The sequence below is a fragment of the Bufo gargarizans genome, chromosome 1, assembly GCF_014858855.1.
Source record: "Bufo gargarizans isolate SCDJY-AF-19 chromosome 1, ASM1485885v1, whole genome shotgun sequence".
Classification (NCBI taxonomy): Eukaryota; Metazoa; Chordata; class Amphibia; order Anura; family Bufonidae; genus Bufo; species Bufo gargarizans.
This window is the reverse complement of record NC_058080.1, coordinates 83478225-83500785: the sequence shown is the minus strand read 5'-3', so window position 1 is coordinate 83500785 and position 22561 is coordinate 83478225. Positions and strand designations below refer to the sequence as shown.

General features: G+C 44.3%; 1 protein-coding gene and 1 long non-coding RNA gene across 2 annotated transcripts in view; one reads left to right on the top strand and one right to left on the bottom strand.

Moving 5' to 3' along the window:
- The window catches only part of PGM2 (phosphoglucomutase 2), a 56608-nt gene that overhangs the window by 19046 nt on the left and 15001 nt on the right, over nucleotides 1-22561 (top strand). Inside the window, exons 4-7 of the mRNA XM_044296640.1 lie at nucleotides 12385-12469; nucleotides 13193-13276; nucleotides 15571-15764; nucleotides 21018-21207. Of these exons, the coding sequence (XP_044152575.1) occupies nucleotides 12385-12469; nucleotides 13193-13276; nucleotides 15571-15764; nucleotides 21018-21207 (553 nt within the window). The remainder of the gene's footprint in view (nucleotides 1-12384; nucleotides 12470-13192; nucleotides 13277-15570; nucleotides 15765-21017; nucleotides 21208-22561) is intronic.
- Nucleotides 4399-7761, bottom strand: LOC122940202. Its single transcript, XR_006390253.1, has 3 exons — nucleotides 7675-7761; nucleotides 6866-6949; nucleotides 4399-4573 (listed from the first exon to the last, which is right to left on the bottom strand). It is a non-coding gene; the product is annotated as an uncharacterized LOC122940202 (long non-coding RNA).

Below are 22561 nucleotides of genomic sequence, written 5' to 3'. Positions count from 1 at the left end.
TTGTAAGCCACAAAGAACTGAAATTCAAAGTATTTCAGAAAGTTTTAAAACCTGTCCATGGTAAGTAGAAAAATACACAAATGAAAGAAGTTCTTATGAAAATTCAGCACATAAAACCAGTCCTATATGTGCACAAAAAATGTTTAGACAGAGAAATATGCACATTTCAGATACCACAAATATTTCTAATTCCAGCTGCCCATGTAGACAACCTTTCATCTCCCATGTATGAGAATGAAGAGGTATTACCTAGATTTTATATTGTTAGTAATACCTTAAAGGGGTCGTCCAGGATAAGACAAACATGGCTGCTTTCTTTCAAAAACAGTGCCACACCGTCCATGAGTCGTGTGTTGTACCGCAGCTCAGTTCCATTGAAGTTAATGGGACTGAGCTGCAATACCGCACACAACCTGTGGAGAGGTGTGGTGCTGTTTATAGAAGATAGCAGCCATAAGCTAAGAGATTTCTAATCCTAGACAACCTCTTTAGGTGTATTAATTGACTGCTATACAAGTATGTTGATTCGCTGCTATACAAAGGTGGTTTTGTATGAAGAGGGCCAAATTTGGCTATAGCGATTTGTCCTCCTTGTGGGGTGAAAAAACAACAACAAAAAAACGCAATCCCGCCATTGTAGTTTGGAATTCGTTTTTATGGCATTGCCTACGTGGTAAAAAAAATGACATGACAAACTTGCACCATGGGTATATGCCCAGCTGACACTAGAAGTAGAACGTATTGGCTCCTCCTATCTGGGCTATACCCACTGCAGATGCAGGAGAAAACCAGTAGGAGCCCAAGATAAAACTGTAAGCCAACAAGTCCTAAACCAGACAGGACCAACAGAAAAAACTAGCCCCCACAGGGTGGGATCCGTGTCCCCCAATGCATCCTACGAGAAAAGGATTTACAGTGAGTACAAAAATCCAGTTTTCTCTTTAATGCATTGGGGACACAGCACCATGGGACGTCCTAAAGCAGTCCCCAAGGGAGGGAGGAAAACAGCCATGCAACGCAACTAACTCACAGCTGCTTGCAGAACCCTGCGACCCAAACTGGCATCAGCAGAAGCCAAGGAGTGGATGTGATAAAATTTGGAAAACGTATGGACAGAGGCCCAAGTGGCGGCCTTGCAGACCTGGGAAGCTGAGGCCTGATGTCTAACTGCCCAAGAAGCCCCGACCGCCCTAGTGGAATGAGCGGTCAACCGAAAGGGAGGAACACGACCCTTCACAACATAGGCCTCCTTAACTGCTGACCTAATCCAACGGGATATGGTGGCCTTGGAATCTTGCAGGAACTTGCGAGGACCCTCAGGGACCACAAAGAGGGAGTCCGACCGGCGGAAGGGCTCAGTCAACCGAAGATAGAGGCGAAGAGCCCTAACAACATCCAAACGGTGAAGAGAACGCTTCCTAGGATGAGAGGGGCAGGATTGCAGGCCCATATGTCCAGCACAGCAGGCCTGAGCCCCATGAACAGAGGCCCTGGCCAAGGTAGAAGGGATCAGTGGTCCGGAGAGGGGAGCTGTACTTACCCTCTGACGTCTTCAGGCGCAGCAGGGTCACCCCATCAGCAGACTCAACACGGGGCCCGTGGGAATGCTGGCAAGCCACTGCAGCGGCAGTAATGGGGACTGGGTGACCAGCGGTACCGAAGTACACACCCGCAGAGGGTGCAACTAAAGTGAGATGGAGCACCGCCTGCAGCAGGAGAAAAACCTGCATAAAGAGGAAAAGAAAGAAAAAATAAAACAAAATATCAGCAAGACCTGCAGGAAAAAAGCAGGTTGTGTCTGCCTCCTAGAGACACTAGAAAAAAACTGGTTTGCTCCTGCATCTGCAGTGGGTATAGCCCAGGTAGGAGGAGCCAACACTTATTACTTCTAGTGGCAGCTGGGCATATACCCATGGTACTGTGTCCCCCAATGCATTCTACATAAATGTACATAAAGAGAAATAAAGAGAAATAAATGTTTTTATTATATTTTATTATTAAAATAAATGAAAAGCCTTAAAAATGTGTGTGTTGTTTCGCCATATTCTGACACAAGATTTTTATATATAGATTCTTAATTTATTAACATATGAAAATGACAAAGACCAGAGACAAACACTCTCAGAAACAAATCATGTACATAAAGTTTTTTCTTTTTGATAGAGGTGTGTGGGGGCTCATTTTGCGGGGCAATATGTAGTTGTTTTGTATTGGTGTCATTTTGGGAAATGTACAACTTTTTGATTATTTTTTGGGAGGGGGAGGAGGTGAGATCAACAAAATACAGCAATTTAGGCACGGGAATATTTTTTCCTTTATGATGCTCACCACGTGGGACTAATAACAGGATATTTTAGTAGTCCAGACATTTTCAGATGCGGTGATACCAATTATGTATTTTTAGTTTTTAAAATTCGATATGATAAATAGGGGTGTTGATATTTATATTTTTTTTATACATTTTTGAATATGTGAAGCAGGGTGTAATAGCGGTTTCAACATGGCAAATCTGGGGCGGAATACATAAGGCCCCGCATGCCATGACAACCACTCGAATGGAGGGGGGTGATCATGAATAACGTGGTGTGTTTTTATAAAGAATAATGGAAACCCCCTTTATGTAACCAAGCACTTGACAGAGTCTTGCTTTCTAATATACCCGCCCGTGAGTGTGGTGTATCCAGGCTGTTTTTGCATGCAATCCTTCATGGATGTGAGCGTCCATATGTCTAAATGCTTAGTTTTTGGCATGCTTTTATCCTTTATGTTTATATGTGTTTTCAAAACAGAAGAGTTTTAAAGATTAATAGGTTAGTCATCCATTTTAATATATAGATTTATATATCTAATATTATACTGTGTAGTAGCTGCTGTTGTGCCAGTGAGCTTAGCCTGGAAGCAGGGGGTGCTGTTGGGCTGCTGGTTTGCTCCCCGGCAGGTGGCAGCACTCTCATAATTATTACACTATATGGTGGCTGTTGTTGCTGTGCCTGTGATCTTAGCTGGAAGCAGGGGTGCTGTGGGCTGCTGGTTTGCTCCCCCGCAGGTGGCAGCACTCTGCATAATATTACACTATATGGTGGCTGTTGTTGCTGTGCCTGTACGCTTAGCCTGGAAGCAGGGGTGCTGTTGGGCTGCTGTTTGCTCCCCGGCAGGTGGCAGCACTCTTGCATAATATTATACTATATGGTGGCTGTTGTTGCTGTGCCTGTAGGCTTAGCCTGGAAGCAGGGGTGCTGTTGGGCTGCTGGTTTGCTCCCTGGCAGGTGGCAGCACTCTGCATAATATTACACTATATGGTGGCTGTTGTTGCTGTGCCTGTAGGCTTAGCCTGGAAGCAGGGGTGCTGCTGGTTTTGCTCCCCGGCAGGTGACAGCACTCTGCATAATATATACTATATGGTGGCTGTTGTTGCTGTGCCTGTAGGCTTAGCCTGGAAGCAGGGGTGCTGTTGGGCTGCTGGTTTGCTCCCCGGCAGGTGACAGCACTCCTGCATAATATTATACTATATGGTGGCTGTTGTTGCTGTGCCAGTGAGCTTAGCCTGGAAGCAGGGGTGCTGTTGGGCTGCTGGTTTGCTCCCCTGCAGGTGGCAGCACTCTGCATCATATTCCACTATATGGTGGCTGTTTGTTGCTGTGCCTGTTAGGCTTAGCCTGGAAGCAGGGGGTGCTGTTGGGCTGCTGGTTTGCTCCCCCGCAGGGGACAGCACTCTGCATAATATTATACTATATGGTGGCTGTTGTTGCTGTGCCTGTAGGCTTAGCCTGGAAGCAGGGGTGCTGCTGGTTTGCTCCCCGGCAGGTGACAGCACTCTGCATAATATTATACTATGTGGTGGCTGTTGTTGCTGTGCCTGTAGGCTTAGCCTGGAAGCAGGGGTGCTGTTGGGCTGCTGGTTGCTCCCCCGCAGGTGACAGCACTCTGCATAATATTATACTATATGGTGGCTGTTGTTGCTGTGCCTGTAGGCTTAGCCTGGAAGCAGGGGTGCTGTTGGGCTGCGGGTTTGCTCCCCGGCAGGTGACAGCACTCTGCATAATATTATACTATGTGGTGGCTGTTGTTGCTGTGCCTGTGATCTTAGCCTGGAAGCAGGGGTGCTGTTGGCCTGCTCCAGTCAGGTGGCAGCAGTCAGCATGCATTGCTGCACCCCCATAGTGAGTGAGCCCACTTTTAACGAAGTTGACATGAAGAAGCAGGTAAGTTTATAGAGTTTGGTTAAAATGTCTGAACCTCATGTTCAAGTTTATCATTTAGCATGGACAGATCAGAGGTTACTGAGGGATATCATTTTGTGCCATTACATAATGAACCTACCACACTGAATGTACAATGGCTTTAAATATTAGTGTGCCTGGCTCGAAACCACCCACTTACCTGTGGTAGCAGGCGTCTGTATATCAGAAAAGTAATCTTTGTTTATGGAGCTGTAAGGATCTTTAAGGAGGGGGCTGCCATCAATAAGAGAGTCATCCCAGGCTTGTGGCCATGGCTCCAGATTCTCCTCAATGGCCAGAGCAATGCCCTTGTCATGTGGAGGAATGATCTGAGCGCCATTCTCCCAATAAACCTACATTACAGAAGAAAAAGCACATTATAATGTTAATGTAACGGGCGTTCCTTAGTGAAAACTACAAATCAGGAGTTTTTTTTAAGCCAAGTCTACTTTCACACTGGCGTTTGGCTTTCTGTTCTCACAAGCGGTCCAAAACGGATCAGTTTTCATTCTAATGCATTCTGAATGGAAAAGGATCCGCTCAGACTGCATCAGTTCCATCTCCATTCCGCTTTGGAGGCAGACACACAAAACACGTCTGATAAAACTGAGCCAAACGGATCCGTCCTGGCACACAAACGTAAGTCAATGGGGACTGATCCCATTTTCACTGACACAATCTGACACAGTAGAAAACGGATCCGTCCTCCGTTGACTTTCAATGGTGTTAAAGACCGATCCGTCATGGCTATGTTATAGATAATACAAACGGAATCGTTCTGAACGGATGCAGACGGTTATATTAGGCTACTTTCACACTCGAGTTTGGTGCAGATCCGTCTTGTATCTGCACAGACGGATCTGCACCAATAATGCAAACGCTTGTATCCGTTAATAACGGATCCATTTGCATTATTCATAAAAAAATAGTTTCGGATCAGTCTTAAACTTACATTGAAAGTCAATGAGGGACAGATCCTTTTCAATTGCACCATATTGTGTCAGTGAAAAACGGATCCGTCCCAATTGACTTACATTGTAAGTCAGGACGGATCAGTTTGGCTCCGCATCGTCAGACGGTCACCAAAACGCTGCAAGCTGCATTTTAGTGACCATATAAAAAACGCAACGGAGACCAAACGCAGCCAAATTGATGCCTTCTGAAGGATCCTTATCCATTCAGAATGCATTGGGGCTGAACTGATCAGTTTTGGGCCGCTTGTGAGAGCCCTGAAACGGATCTCACAACGGACCCAGAAACGAAAGTGTGAAAGTAGCCTAAGAGATAAGTGTGAAGGATAGAAGGATCCATGTTTGACATTGGTATATATTATAGTCATTGTCCTTGAAGATCAGGATCAATGACAGAACTCACAAGCAGTGAATGTCCATGGGCTTTTGGCAGTAGTACTGGTACACCTATGAGAGCACTGAACGGGTGCACTCTGCACTAAACCGTGCTTAAAGTCACTAAGTCGTCAACTTCATTATCTGCTTTCCCACTCCCTCTCACAGCAATATAGTGTTAAGCGATACCAGAAGTGAGGGGGATAACAATGAGCAGACTGAATCCAAGTACAGATAAGGAGAAGAGCACCCACAGCGGATTCTACAAGGGGAGGATCATGCACACTGCAGCAGTTGTAGATAGAGTGGGGCACCCACAGCGGATTCTACAAGGGGAGGATCATGCACACTGCAGCAGTGTAGATAGAGTGGAGCACCCACAGCAGATTCTACAAGGGAGGATCATGCACACATGCAGCAGTGTAGATAGAGTGGAGCACCCAGAGCAGATTCTACAAGGGGAGGATCATGCACACTGCAGCAGTGTAGATAGAGTGGAGCACCCACAGCAGATTCTACAAGGGGAGGGGGTCATGCACACTGCAGCAGTGTAGATAGAGTGGAGCACCCACAGCAGATTCTGCAGGGGAGGATCGTGCACACTGCAGCAGTGTAGATAGAGTGGAGCACCCACAGCAGATTCTACAAGGGGAGGGATCATGCACACTGCAGCAGTGTAGATAGAGTGGAGCACCCACAGCAGATTCTGCAGGGGGGAGGGATCGTGCACACTGCAGCAGTGTAGAAAGAGTGGAGCACCCACAGCAGATTCTGCAGGGGGAGGGATCGTGCACACTGCAGCAGTGTAGAAAGAGTGGAGCACCCACAGCAGATTCTGCAGGGGGAGGGGAGGATCATGCACACTGCAGCAGTGTAGAAAGAGTGTCAGCACAGAGGGGAGAGGAGATCCCACCGAGCTGTATTAGAAGCAGCACAGGAATAAAGCTGAGGCAACTTCAAGAGACCCGGTGAAGGTGGCCGCACTGTGAATGTACAGAATTCACTCCAGCATGCCCACATGTAAATTGTATATATGTTTCATGTTGCAGCCTGTATTCCTTCATTCATTTTCAAACAACCTTAGTGCCACTGTTTTACCTCCAGGGAACCACTAATATGTGTAGAAATCATATTTTAGTTGCTAAAAGAGTCCATAGACTTTAAGCTATAGAAAAATGAGATTGCACAGGTTGGGGAGCTCTATTACGAGGGGCCAGTAAGCTGGAGACTGGTGATAACAGGGGGGTATGGCTGGTTCTATAGTCCCTCTGACCTAGTGATTATAAAAATGGAACATACCTTGTATCCATTGTCTTGCTTTGGATTGTGAGAGGCAGTAACCATAATCCCCGCGCACAGATTAAGGTGAGTCACGGTATACGGCTAGAAAGCAACAAAATAGTTACTTGACCGTACAGACAAGATCGGTAATTGAACACAAATGGTATAGTTACAGCAGTAAAAATAAAAGGAGATGGGGGAGTCATCAAGCCATGACGTAAACCTGGGCCATACACATTGAATGGATAATGCTTGTTTCTCTGACAGCTGTTCCCACCCGACCCCCCCCCCCCCATACATATATGCATGCTTGGCCAAGTATGCATGTGTTCCCAATAGACAGAGGGGAATTCGCTGCTGCCAGACACCTCTGGTGATCTCCCTTGAGAACCAAAGCATCGAGTATAATAAAACCCATCAGTTTAAACATTGTTTTCCCCGACACCAGTCACTGGAGAGTCTGAACACCACCATACACATTGGGTGGACAGACAGTCCTGCTGACATCATTCATCTAGTGCAGGGATTTGAAACCACCGGCACTCAAGATGTTCTGAAACTACAACTCCCAGAATGCTCCATTCTCTTCTATGGAAGTTGTGAGAACAGCCGAGCATGTTTGCATGCTGGGAGTTGTAGTTTCACAGCAGCTGGAGTGCCGAAGGTTGCTGATCCCTGATCTAGTGTGTATTGCCACCTTAAAAAAATACTCTGAGAGTAACATAGCACTACCAATATATGGCTCCTTCATTGTCAGGAGCCCAGAGGCTGGAGCCCCAGTAATAACCTAGAGATTGGCCATCAGATGGGATGCCCCTTGAACTTACCACAAATGGTGTTGGTGTGATACCGGAGAAGAGGTACACTGGAATGCCCTGACTGACAAAGGATGTGGCAGCAAGTCTTGCAAACCTGGAGAAATTAAAAGTTAAATTAAATTTCTAAAATATAAAAGAGATGACTGGGGACTCCTAAGATACTTGGTTACTAGTGTTTATTGTAGTAATTAAAATGACGGATATGATACAGTAAAATACAATACAACGATACACGTTAAAAATTACTTCCGTAGTGTCAGCAGCAATCAAGACAAAATCTCTGCATATTGTGGTTAAAGTATGGCGGAGATCAGTCACTCATAAACGGTGGTATGAGATAACTGTGACTGACCGCCTCACCCCAGACACCATAATACAGATGAAGCGGGTACGTGGTGTTAAAAATGAGTCTTACATCAGTGGCAGTAAACTACAATATAACAATTGAAATACAGTATTGGCAGTGATCAACTGGTGAATAATGAGAGTTCGCTGACCCTGATAGGTAAAAAATCTGTGATGTCAGGGTACAACAGAGTTCAAGTTAATCGGATACTTGTTCCCGATTTAAAGTAGCATAATACCACTATGGGTGGAAAATGCAATAGTCATAGGCAATGTCCTGCTCCGTAACTGGCCCAGCGGCGTCCCGCTTTAGGTCAGAAATAGATCCAGCAGTAGATCGACGTTAAATTAAGGAACACTCTTACCGATGTTGGAGGATTCTCACAACTAGGAGAAAACCTCTGCCGTCTATCGGAACTTGCTCCCGGTTTTCTTGTTGCGGTCGGGTGGATCCTACGATTGATGCCATGGGTCACCTGTTAGCAGCTTGATTGCTGCACGCGATCCCGCTTGTTTGGATCCAAATGCAATATCCCAACCTTCCAGGCAGAAGTTTCAGACCGGCTACGCTTTGCAGATCGGTTCAGAGTTATTCCTGGATAGGATCGATGTGGTGCACTCACATAAACTTGTACTTGGGGGGGTCAGACCAGATGCGTTTCGGGGCTAGAATGTCCCCTTCCTCAGTGTCTATCCGACCTCCACAAAAGAGCCTTACAAGACCCGGTTCGGACTCTGGTTCCGGAAGTCCTATGAAGATCATTATCCGGTCAGAAAACATTATCCTTATTGTTATAGTTTAGCGATTTTACTTATTTTGCTTATTTTGACCATTGTCGATGTATAACCGCATATGTAAGTTCCTAATGTCTTGCGCGCTTGTTCCACTAAAATAAATCGCAAGTGGCAACTTTGCGGTATCATTACGATTCTCTTGCGTTTCTATTGTCACTGTGAACTACCTAGAAGACCACACATTATATATTATTTAGGTGTGTAAATATAGGGTACAGCACATAAGACAGACATGTTCAAAACATGGAAACAAAATGGACTCAAAAAAATATGCTCAAAAAATTACTCAAAAATGAGAATTAGAAGGAGAAATAAAGAAGGGAATATATTATACCGAATGTGGGATTCCATAGGGATAAATTAGAATATCGATCCCAAGGAGACATGAGTTGATCAATAATAATACACATGTGCCCTAATAGCAAAAAGAATATATATACGAATCTAATGGGTTATGTGTGTATACCTATGGACATAGACATATGTATCACTAGATATTCGTATATCAGTTTGTGCACATTTTGTATTAATACTTTTAAAACTATATAAAAAAATTATATAACCAAAACATCTTTTTGTTTAGGATAAAAAATAGTAATAATAGTGTCTATAAAACCATAACACCACAAAGATAAATATAAAAATGCCACAATTTTTTATTTATTTTTTAATTCTTTTATAAAAAAATTCCAAAACAATTTCTTGTTTGACATATCCTCGATTAGCCTTTAGAATAGCTTTGTACCATGAGCAGTCGGTTGATGTTCCATGTTGTGAGCCTGCCGTCAAGGGGGAACCCGCCGGGGCATTAAGCTACTCAGCAGAGCTCACCCTCAAAGGCAGGCCCCAACCCATATTTATAGAAAACCAAAAAGTTCGTATTCTGCGTTTAGACCATCCGGAATCATGGTCTCCATTTCAAAGATTCTGTGTTTCCATTCTCGACATCTTGCTAATGTGGTTCCCTCTTCTCCAACTTTTTGGTACTTTATCTATGGCCGCGAATTTTAAACTAGATGGATCACTGTTGTGAGCAATTTTAAAATGCTTAGAGAGTGAGTGAGTTTCCACACCCTTTTTAATATTTGATATGTGTTCGGCAAGGCGTTTCTTGAGGGTTCTTTTAGTCCTACCTATGTATTGGCGTTTGCAGGGAAAAATAACCCATCAATACAGAAATGGATGGACCTTAAAGGTTTTTTTAGGTGCGGCCAATGTGGTAACTGCAAATTAACATCATTCATGAAACAAACAAAAGAAATAACTGCAACAACAAACGGGCATAAACATATTATAAAGGAATTTTTTACCTGCAGTACAGAGATTGTCATCTATATCATAGAGTGTCCCTGCAAACGCCAATACATAGGTAGGACTAAAAGAACCCTCAAGAAACGCCTTGCCGAACACATATCAAATATTAAAAAGGGTGTGGAAACTCACTCTCTAAGTATTTTAAAATTGCTCACAACAGTGATCCATCTAGTTTAAAATTCGCGACCATAGATAAAGTACCAAAAAGTTGGAGAAGAGGGAACCACATTAGCAAGATGTCGAGAATGGAAACACAGAGAATCTTTGAAATGGAGACCATGATTCCGGATGGTCTAAACGCAGAATACGAACTTTTCGGTTTTCTATAAATATGGGTTGGGGCCTGCCTTTGAGGATGAGCTCTGCCGAGTAGCTTAGTGCCCCGGCGGGTTCCCCCCCTGACGGCAGGCTCACAACATGGAACATCAACTGACTGCTCATGGTACAAAGCTATTCTAAACCCTAATCAAGGATATGTCAAACAAGAAATTGTTTTGGAAATTTTTATAAAAGAATTAAAAATAAATAAAAATTGTGGCATTTTTATATTTATATTCTTATACATATATTTATATATCTTTGTGGTGTTATGGTTTTATAGACACTATTATTACTATTTTTTTATCCTAAACAAAAAGATGTTTTGGTTATATAAAAATTTAAAAAGTTGTAAAAAATTTTAATTTTTGAAAATTTTTAAGTTTTAAAAGTATTAATACAAAATGTGCACAAACTGATATACGAATATCTAGTGATACATATGTCTATGTCCATAGGTATACACACATAACCCATTAGATTCGTATATATATTCTTTTTGCTATTAGGGCACATGTGTATTATTATTGATCAACTCATGTCTCCTTGGGATCGATATTCTAATTTATCCCTATGGAATCCCACATTCGGTATAATATATTCCCTTCTTTATTTCTCCTTCTAATTCTCATTTTTGAGTAATTTTTTGAGTCCATTTTGTTTCCATGTTTTGAACATGTCTGTCTTATGTGCTGTACCCTATATTTACACACCTAAATAATATATAACGTGTGGTCTTCTAGGTAGTTCACAGTGACAATAGAAACGCAAGAGAATCGTAATGATACCGCAAAGTTGCCACTTGCGATTTATTTTAGTGGAACAAGCGCGCAAGACATTAGGAACTTACATATGCGGTTATACATCGACAATGGTCAAAATAAGTAAAATCGCTAAACTATAACAATAAGGATAATGTTTTCTGACCGGATAATGATCTTCATAGGACTTCCGGAACCAGAGTCCGAACCGGGTCTTGTAAGGCTCTTTTGTGGAGGTCGGATAGACACTGAGGAAGGGGACATTCTAGCCCCGAAACGCATCTGGTCTGACCCCCCCAAGTACAAGTTTATGTGAGTGCACCACATCGATCCTATCCAGGAATAACTCTGAACCGATCTGCAAAGCGTAGCCGGTCTGAAACTTCTGCCTGGAAGGTTGGGATATTGCATTTGGATCCAAACAAGCGGGATCGCGTGCAGCAATCAAGCTGCTAACAGGTGACCCATGGCATCAATCGTAGGATCCACCCGACCGCAACAAGAAAACCGGGAGCAAGTTCCGATAGACGGCAGAGGTTTTCTCCTAGTTGTGAGAATCCTCCAACATCGGTAAGAGTGTTCCTAAATTTAAAGTCGATCTACTGCTGGATCTATTTCTGACCTAAAGCGGGACGCCGCTGGGCCAGTTACGGAGCAGGACATTGCCTATGACTATTGCATTTTCCACCCATAGTGGTATTACGCTACTTTAAATCGGGAACAAGTATCCGATTAGCTTGAACTCTGTTGTACCCTGACATCACAGATTTTTTACCTATCAGGGTCAGCGAACTCTCATTATTCACCAGTTGATCACTGCCAATACTGTATTTCAATTGTTATATTGTAGTTTACTGCCACTGATGTAAGACTCATTTTTAACACCACGTACCCGCTTCATCTGTATTATGGTGTCTGGGGTGAGGCGGTCAGTCACAGTTATCTCATACCACCGTTTATGAGTGACTGATCTCCGCCATACTTTAACCACAATATGCAGAGATTTTGTCTTGATTGCTGCTGACACTACGGAAGTAATTTTTAACGTGTATCGTTGTATTGTATTTTACTGTATCATATCCGTCATTTTAATTACTACAATAAACACTAGTAACCAAGTATCTTAGGAGTCCCCAGTCATCTCTTTTATATTTTAGAAATTTAATTTAACTTTTAATTTCTCCAGGTTTGCAAGACTTGCTGCCACATCCTTTGTCAGTCAGGGCATTCCAGTGTACCTCTTCTCCGGTATCACACCAACACCATTTGTGGTAAGTTCAAGGGGCATCCCATCTGATGGCCACTCTCTAGGTTATTACTGGGGCTCCAGCCTCTGGGCTCCTGACAATGAAGGAGCCATAATATTGGTAGTGCTATGTTACTCTCAGAGTATTTTTTTAAGGTGGCAATACACACTAGATCAGGGATCAGCAACCTTCGGCACTCCAGCTGCTGTGAAACTACAACTCCCAGCATGCAAACATGCTCGGCTGTTCTCACAACTTCCATAGAAGAGAATGGAGCATTCTGGGAGTTGTAGTTTCAGAACATCTTGAGTGCCGGTGGTTTCAAATCCCTGCACTAGATGAATGATGTCAGCAGGACTGTCTGTCCACCCAATGTGTATGGTGGTGTTCAGACTCTCCAGTGACTGGTGTCGGGGAAAACAATGTTTAAACTGATGGGTTTTATTATACTCGATGCTTGTGTTCTCAAGGGAGATCACCAGAGGTGTCTGGCAGCAGCGAATTCCCCTCTGTCTATTGGGAACACATGCATACTTGGCCAAGCATGCATATATGTATGGGGGGGGGGGTCGGGGGGAACAGCTGTCAGAGAAACAAGCATTATCCATTCAATGTGTATGGCCAGGTTTACGTCATGGCTTGATGACTCCCCCATCTCCTTTTATTTTTACTGCTGTAACTTATACCATTTGTGTTCAATTACCGATCTTGTCTGTACGGTCAAGTAACTATTTTGTTGCTTTCTAGCCGTATACCGTGACTCACCTTAATCTGTGCGCGGGGATTATGGTTACTGCCTCTCACAATCCAAAGCAAGACAATGGATACAAGGTATGTTCCATTTTTATAATCACTAGGTCAGAGGGACTATAGAACCAGCCATACACCCCTGTTATCACCAGTCTCCAGCTTACTGGCCCCTCGTAATAGAGCTCCCCAACCTGTGCAATCTCATTTTCTATAGCTTAAAGTCTATGGACTCTTTTAGCAACTAAAATATGATTTCTACACATATTAGTGGTTCCCTGGAGGTAAAACAGTGGCACTAAGGTTGTTTGAAAATGAATGAAGGAATACAGGCTGCAACATGAAACATATATACAATTTACATGTGGGCATGCTGGATGTGAATTCTGTACATTCACAGTGCGGCCACCTTCACCGGGTCTCTTGAAGTTGCTCAGCTTTATTCCTGTGCTGCTTCTAATACAGCTCGGTGGGATCTCCTCTCCCCTCTGTGCTGACACTCTTTCTACACTGCTGCAGTGTGCATGATCCTCCCCTCCCCCTGCAGAATCTGCTGTGGGTGCTCCACTCTTTCTACACTGCTGCAGTGTGCACGATCCCTCCCCCTGCAGAATCTGCTGTGGGTGCTCCACTCTTTCTACACTGCTGCAGTGTGCACGATCCCTCCCCCTGCAGAATCTGCTGTGGGTGCTCCACTCTATCTACACTGCTGCAGTGTGCATGATCCCTCCCCTTGTAGAATCTGCTGTGGGTGCTCCACTCTATCTACACTGCTGCAGTGTGCACGATCCCTCCCCCTGCAGAATCTGCTGTGGGTGCTCCACTCTATCTACACTGCTGCAGTGTGCATGACCCCTCCCCTTGTAGAATCTGCTGTGGGTGCTCCACTCTATCTACACTGCTGCAGTGTGCATGATCCTCCCCTTGTAGAATCTGCTCTGGGTGCTCCACTCTATCTACACTGCTGCAGTGTGCATGATCCTCCCCTTGTAGAATCTGCTGTGGGTGCTCCACTCTATCTACACTGCTGCAGTGTGCATGATCCTCCCCTTGTAGAATCCGCTGTGGGTGCCCCACTCTATCTACACTGCTGCAGTGTGCATGATCCTCCCCTTGTAGAATCCGCTGTGGGTGCTCTTCTCCTTATCTGTACTTGGATTCAGTCTGCTCATTGTTATCCCCCTCACTTCTGGTATCGCTTAACACTATATTGCTGTGAGAGGGAGTGGGAAAGCAGATAAATGAAGTTGACGACTTAGTGACTTTAAGCACGGTTTAGTGCAGAGTGCACCCGTTCAGTGCTCTCATAGGTGTACCAGTACTACTGCAAAAGCCCATGGACATTCACTGCTTGTGAGTTCTGTCATTGATCCTGATCTTCAAGGACAATGACTATAATATATACCAATGTCAAACATGGATCCTTCTATCCTTCACAACTTATCTCTTAGGCTACTTTCACACTTTCGTTTCTGGGTCCGTTTGTGAGATCCGTTTCAGGGCTCTCACAAGCGGCCCAAAACTGATCAGTTCAGCCCCAATGCATTCTGAATGGATAAGGATCCGTTCAGAAGGCATCAATTTGGCTGCGTTTGGTCTCCGTTGCGTTTTTTATATGGTCACTAAAATGCAGCTTGCAGCGTTTTGGTGACCGTCTGACGATGCGGAGCCAAACTGATCCGTCCTGACTTACAATGTAAGTCAATTGGGACGGATCCGTTTTTCACTGACACAATATGGTGCAATTGAAAAGGATCTGTCCCTCATTGACTTTCAATGTAAGTTAAGACTGATCCGAAAATATTTTTTTATGAATAATGCAAATGGATCCGTTATTAACGGATACAAGCGTTTGCATTATTGGTGCAGATCCGTCTGTGCAGATACAAGACGGATCTGCACCAAACTCGAGTGTGAAAGTAGCCTAATATAACCGTCTGCATCCGTTCAGAACGATTCCGTTTGTATTATCTATAACATAGCCATGACGGATCGGTCTTTAACACCATTGAAAGTCAACGGAGGACGGATCCGTTTTCTACTGTGTCAGATTGTGTCAGTGAAAATGGGATCCGTCCCCATTGACTTACGTTGTGTGCCAGGACGGATCCGTTTGGCTCAGTTTTATCAGACAGTGTTTTGGTGTCTGCCTCCAAAGCGGAATGGAGATGGAACTGATGCAGTCTGAGCGGATCCTTTTCCATTCAGAATGCATTAGAATGAAAACTGATCCGTTTTGGACCGCTTGTGAGAAACAGAAAGCCAAAACGCCAGTGTGAAAGTAGACTTGGCTTAAAAAAAACTCCTGATTTTGTAGTTTTCACTAAGGAACGCCCGTTACATTAACATTATAATGTGCTTTTTCTTCTGTAATGTAGGTTTATTGGGAGAATGGCGCTCAGATCATTCCTCCACATGACAAGGGCATTGCTCTGGCCATTGAGGAGAATCTGGAGCCATGGCCACAAGCCTGGGATGACTCTCTTATTGATGGCAGCCCCCTCCTTAAAGATCCTTACAGCTCCATAAACAAAGATTACTTTTCTGATATACAGACGCTCTGCTACCACAGGTAAGTGGGTGGTTTCGAGCCAGGCACACTAATATTTAAAGCCATTGTACATTCAGTGTGGTAGGTTCATTATGTAATGGCACAAAATGATATCCCTCAGTAACCTCTGATCTGTCCATGCTAAATGATAAACTTGAACATGAGGTTCAGACATTTTAACCAAACTCTATAAACTTACCTGCTTCTTCATGTCAACTTCGTTAAAAGTGGGCTCACTCACTATGGGGGTGCAGCAATGCATGCTGACTGCTGCCACCTGACTGGAGCAGGCCAACAGCACCCCTGCTTCCAGGCTAAGATCACAGGCACAGCAACAACAGCCACCACATAGTATAATATTATGCAGAGTGCTGTCACCTGCCGGGGAGCAAACCAGCAGCCCAACAGCACCCCTGCTTCCAGGCTAAGCCTACAGGCACAGCAACAACAGCCACCATATAGTATAATATTATGCAGAGTGCTGTCACCTGCGGGGGAGCAAACCAGCAGCCCAACAGCACCCCTGCTTCCAGGCTAAGCCTACAGGCACAGCAACAACAGCCACCACATAGTATAATATTATGCAGAGTGCTGTCACCTGCCGGGGAGCAAACCAGCAGCACCCCTGCTTCCAGGCTAAGCCTACAGGCACAGCAACAACAGCCACCATATAGTATAATATTATGCAGAGTGCTGTCACCTGCGGGGGAGCAAACCAGCAGCCCAACAGCACCCCTGCTTCCAGGCTAAGCCTACAGGCACAGCAACAACAGCCACCATATAGTGTAATATTATGCAGAGTGCTGCCACCTGCAGGGGAGCAAACCAGCAGCCCAACAGCACCCCTGCTTCCAGGCTAAGCTCACTGGCACAGCAACAACAGCCACCATATAGTATAATATTATGCAGAGTGCTGTCACCTGCCGGGGAGCAAACCAGCAGCCCAACAGCACCCCTGCTTCCAGGCTAAGCCTACAGGCACAGCAACAACAGCCACCATATAGTATAATATTATGCAGAGTGCTGTCACCTGCCGGGGAGCAAACCAGCAGCACCCCTGCTTCCAGGCTAAGCCTACAGGCACAGCAACAACAGCCACCATATAGTGTAATATTATGCAGAGTGCTGCCACCTGCCAGGGAGCAAACCAGCAGCCCAACAGCACCCCTGCTTCCAGGCTAAGCCTACAGGCACAGCAACAACAGCCACCATATAGTATAATATTATGCAGAGTGCTGCCACCTGCCGGGGAGCAAACCAGCAGCCCAACAGCACCCCTGCTTCCAGGCTAAGCGTACAGGCACAGCAACAACAGCCACCATATAGTGTAATATTATGCAGAGTGCTGCCACCTGCGGGGGAGCAAACCAGCAGCCCAACAGCACCCCTGCTTCCAGGCTAAGATCACAGGCACAGCAACAACAGCCACCATATAGTGTAATATTATGCAGAGTGCTGCCACCTGCCGGGGAGCAAACCAGCAGCCCAACAGCACCCCTGCTTCCAGGCTAAGCTCACTGGCACAACAGCAGCTACTACACAGTATAATATTAGATATATAAATCTATATATTAAAATGGATGACTAAACCTATTAATCTTTAAAACTCTTCTGTTTTGAAAACACATATAAACATAAAAGGATAAAAGCATGCCAAAACTAAGCATTTAGACTATGGACGCTCACATCCATGAAGGATTGCATGCAAAAACAGCCTGGATACACACACTCACAGGGCGGGTATATTAGAAAGCAAGACTCTGTCAAGTGCTTGGTTACATAAAGGGGGTTTCCATTATTCTTTATAAAAACACACCACGTTATTCATGATCACCCCCCTCCATTCGAGTGGTTGTCATGGCATGCGGTGGCCTTATGTATTCCCCCCAGATTTGCCATGTTGAAACCGCTATTACACCCTGCTTCACATATTCAAAAATGTATAAAAAAAATATATTAAGATATCAACACCCCTATTTATCATATCGAATTTTAAAAACTAAAAATACATAATTGGTATCACCGCATCTGAAAATGTCTGGACTACTAAAATATCCTGTTATTAGTCCCACGTGGTGAGCATCATAAAGGAAAAAATATTCCCGTGCCTAAATTGCTGTATTTTGTTGATCTCACCTCCTCCCCCTCCCAAAAAATAATCAAAAAGTTGTACATTTCCCAAAATGACACCAATACAAAACAACTACATATTGCCCCGCAAAATATGAGCCCCCACACACCTCTATCAAAAAGAAAAAACTTTATGTACATGATTTGTTTCTGAGAGTGTTTGTCTCTGGTCTTTGTCATTTTCATATGTTAATAAATTAAGAATCTATATATAAAAATCTTGTGTCAGAATATGGCGAAACAACACACACATTTTTAAGGCTTTTCATTTATTTTAATAATAAAATATAATAAAAAACATTTATTTCTCTTTATTTCTCTTTATGTACATTTATGTAGAATGCATTGGGGGACACAGTACCATGGGTATATGCCCAGCTGCCACTAGAAGTAATAAGTGTTGGCTCCTCCTACCTGGGCTATACCCACTGCAGATGCAGGAGCAAACCAGTTTTTTTCTAGTGTCTCTAGGAGGCAGACACAACCTGCTTTTTTCCTGCAGGTCTTGCTGATATTTTGTTTTATTTTTTCTTTCTTTTCCTCTTTATGCAGGTTTTTCTCCTGCTGCAGGCGGTGCTCCATCTCACTTTAGTTGCACCCTCTGCGGGTGTGTACTTCGGTACCGCTGGTCACCCAGTCCCCATTACTGCCGCTGCAGTGGCTTGCCAGCATTCCCACGGGCCCCGTGTTGAGTCTGCTGATGGGGTGACCCTGCTGCGCCTGAAGACGTCAGAGGGTAAGTACAGCTCCCCTCTCCGGACCACTGATCCCTTCTACCTTGGCCAGGGCCTCTGTTCATGGGGCTCAGGCCTGCTGTGCTGGACATATGGGCCTGCAATCCTGCCCCTCTCATCCTAGGAAGCGTTCTCTTCACCGTTTGGATGTTGTTAGGGCTCTTCGCCTCTATCTTCGGTTGACTGAGCCCTTCCGCCGGTCGGACTCCCTCTTTGTGGTCCCTGAGGGTCCTCGCAAGTTCCTGCAAGATTCCAAGGCCACCATATCCCGTTGGATTAGGTCAGCAGTTAAGGAGGCCTATGTTGTGAAGGGTCGTGTTCCTCCCTTTCGGTTGACCGCTCATTCCACTAGGGCGGTCGGGGCTTCTTGGGCAGTTAGACATCAGGCCTCAGCTTCCCAGGTCTGCAAGGCCGCCACTTGGGCCTCTGTCCATACGTTTTCCAAATTTTATCACATCCACTCCTTGGCTTCTGCTGATGCCAGTTTGGGTCGCAGGGTTCTGCAAGCAGCTGTGAGTTAGTTGCGTTGCATGGCTGTTTTCCTGCCCTCCCTTGTGGACTGCTTTAGGACGTCCCATTGTGCTGTGTCCCCCAATGCATTAAAGAGAAAACTGGATTTTTGTACTCACTGTAAAATCCTTTTCTCGTAGGATGCATTGGGGGACACGGATCCCACCCTGTGTGGCTAGTTTTTTCTGTTGGTCCTGTCTGGTTTAGGACTTGTTGGCTTACAGTTTTATCTTGGGCTCCTACTGGTTTTCTCCTGCATCTGCAGTGGGTATAGCCCAGATAGGAGGAGCCAATACGTTCTACTTCTAGTGTCAGCTGGGCATATACCCATGGTGCAAGTTTGTCATGTCATTTTTTTTACCACGTAGGCAATGCCATAAAAACGAATTCCAAACTACAATGGCGGGATTGCGTTTTTTTGTTGTTGTTTTTTCACCCCACAAGGAGGACAAATCGCTATAGCCAAATTTGGCCCTCTTCATACAAAACCACCTTTGTATAGCAGCGAATCAACATACTTGTATAGCAGTCAATTAATACACCTAAAGAGGTTGTCTAGGATTAGAAATCTCTTAGCTTATGGCTGCTATCTTCTATAAACAGCACCACACCTCTCCACAGGTTGTGTGCGGTATTGCAGCTCAGTCCCATTAACTTCAATGGAACTGAGCTGCGGTACAACACACGACTCATGGACGGTGTGGCACTGTTTTTGAAAGAAAGCAGCCATGTTTGTCTTATCCTGGACGACCCCTTTAAGGTATTACTAACAATATAAAATCTAGGTAATACCTCTTCATTCTCATACATGGGAGATGAAAGGTTGTCTACATGGGCAGCTGGAATTAGAAATATTTGTGGTATCTGAAATGTGCATATTTCTCTGTCTAAACATTTTTTGTGCACATATAGGACTGGTTTTATGTGCTGAATTTTCATAAGAACTTCTTTCATTTGTGTATTTTTCTACTTACCATGGACAGGTTTTAAAACTTTCTGAAATACTTTGAATTTCAGTTCTTTGTGGCTTACAAGTTCTCTGCTTGCAGTCAGTGAATGTAAGCATTCTTTGTTTACATTGAGAGGTTGAAAACTTGTCCCATTATGCTGCCGACACAATTCCATAGCTCAGGAAAGAATTTTTCAGACAAATCACTTATATGGTCTATTGGCCGCGTGGGGTCTGGCAGCAGGGACCCCCGCCATCACTAGAACTGTGATTGCCCATTCTTGGAAGAGGCTGTGAAATCCTCCTCACTCTCCATTAAAGGGGTATTCCCATCTTAATGTTCACTGTTAAATCTGTTAGAAGAAAATGAACATATCCTTACCTCACTGTTGTCTTCCGTCTCCCCTGGTTACGGCCACCGCTCTTCTCTGGAATCGCGGTGGCAGCGCTTGTGCAGACGACCTCTTCTTTTCTCCCAGCCGGCCGCGCGCAGTCCCGAAAGCGCACGCCGAGGCCGCGCATGCGCTATGGTGATTTCTTCCTGGCCAGTATAGTATACTTGCCAGGAAGAAGTCACCAGGGCGCATGCGCGGCGGCGTGTGTGTCCAGTACAGCGCCCGGCCAGGAGAAGACTTCAATCAAGATGGAGCCCGTCCCCTGCCGAAACCAGGAAGTGGACAGCGCTGCCGGGAGCAGGTAAGTATAAAACAGCGTGATGGGAATACCCCTTTAAAGTCTGAGAGCTACTGAAACACCCCATTCCCTGGATTGGTGAGGGTCCTAGTGATTAGAAAAATTATGATATCGTCATCATTGACCATACAGCTGCATGTATGGTTCTTGTTCTGTTTGTGTGTGAGATTATTAATACTGCATTTTATTTTGGAAGCATCTCTTCTCACTGTTTTGCATTTTCAGGAAGTTTAAGTCGTGAATTGCTCTTTGTTTCAGAGACATAAACAAGAAGTCCACGCTGAAGTTTGTGCACACATCGGTGCACGGTGTGGGCCACGAGTTTGTGCAGTCTGCCTTCCAAGCTTTCAGCTTCAGCCCCCCACTCGCTGTCCCAGAACAAAAGGACCCAGATCCAGAATTTCCTACAGTGAAATACCCCAATCCTGAAGAAGGCAAAGGAGTCCTGGTATGAGCACTTACTTGATGTCCTCTTCTTCCTTGATCTGTTCTGTCTGATTTCACAATCCAGAAGATAAATAAAATAGAAGACAGGTCCTACATGTGCCCAATCTGCCCTCTCCTTTCCACATAGGCTTAGGGTCCATTCACACATCCGTGTGTGTTTTGCGGATCCACAAAACAGGGACACCGGCAATGTTCATTCTGCATTTTGCGGACCACACATTGCCGGTACTAATAGAATATGCCTATTCTTGTCCGCAATTGCGGACAAGAATAGGGCATGTTCTATTTTTTTCAGGAATGGAAATGCGGACCTGGAAGTGCGGGTCCGGGTCCAGGCCGCACATCGTGCGGCCCCATAGAAATGAATGGGTCCGCAATTCCGTTCCACAAAATGCGGAACAGAATTGCGGACGTGTGAATGGACCCTTAGGGTTATTGTTTTTTTGGTTTTGCGGTTCTGTCAACAATGCAGACCAGACAAGCTAAGCCTCACCCCTTTACTCAAATCTCACCTCTTTAACAGACAAAGGAGGGGCCAGAAAGAGAGAGACACTGATACCTCTGCCAAGGAGCCAGCGGATAAGAGTTAATTTCTGATTACAAATTTTTGCAATCTAGTTTCTGAGTTTATTGGATGTTAAAGAGGACTCTTTGTGGTCGTGTAGTAAATGTCCTGGTAGGAGATAGAAATAATGATCCAAGAGCAGTTCTGTAGCTTAGAAATTAACTATCCAGGTCAGGGGACAGCTAAACCAAAAGAAGCATTACAGAAAAAAGAAAAACACAAAGGAAAGCGTTCGCTTTCTCCCAGTGTTTGGGTTGGTGTGTCAGAAAGGCACAAGGCCTGGTTTAACCCCTTATATTTTTTATTTTTGCCTCTCTGCATTTCAGCAGCCATAATATATATATTTTTTCATTCATGTGTCTGTTTGACCACTGATTATCGGTACATATAAATTGTGTTAATAATTTAATCTTTTTGCGGTAAATATAGAAAGTGGTTTTCCCATTTTATTTATTTATTCAATATTTCTTATACCATTCACATGTCACACTGTATAACCTGTAGTAATTCACCCATACAGATAACTAATGTATGCGCAGGAAAATGTATTTTATATTAAATAGTTGCTTTATTAGAATAAAAAATGTTAGTTTTTTTATATACATTTTTGTATTTTTTTTTATTAAATATTGAATCACTTTAAATGGGTTGTACGGTCAGTTAAAAATAGGGCATTAATAGTGGCATAAATGGACACTGATGTTTCAACAAACTGCATAAATCAATAGTACAGATGGTTATAAGAAACTTTGTAATATATCTCAGCAAAGAAAATGTTATCTCTGATTAC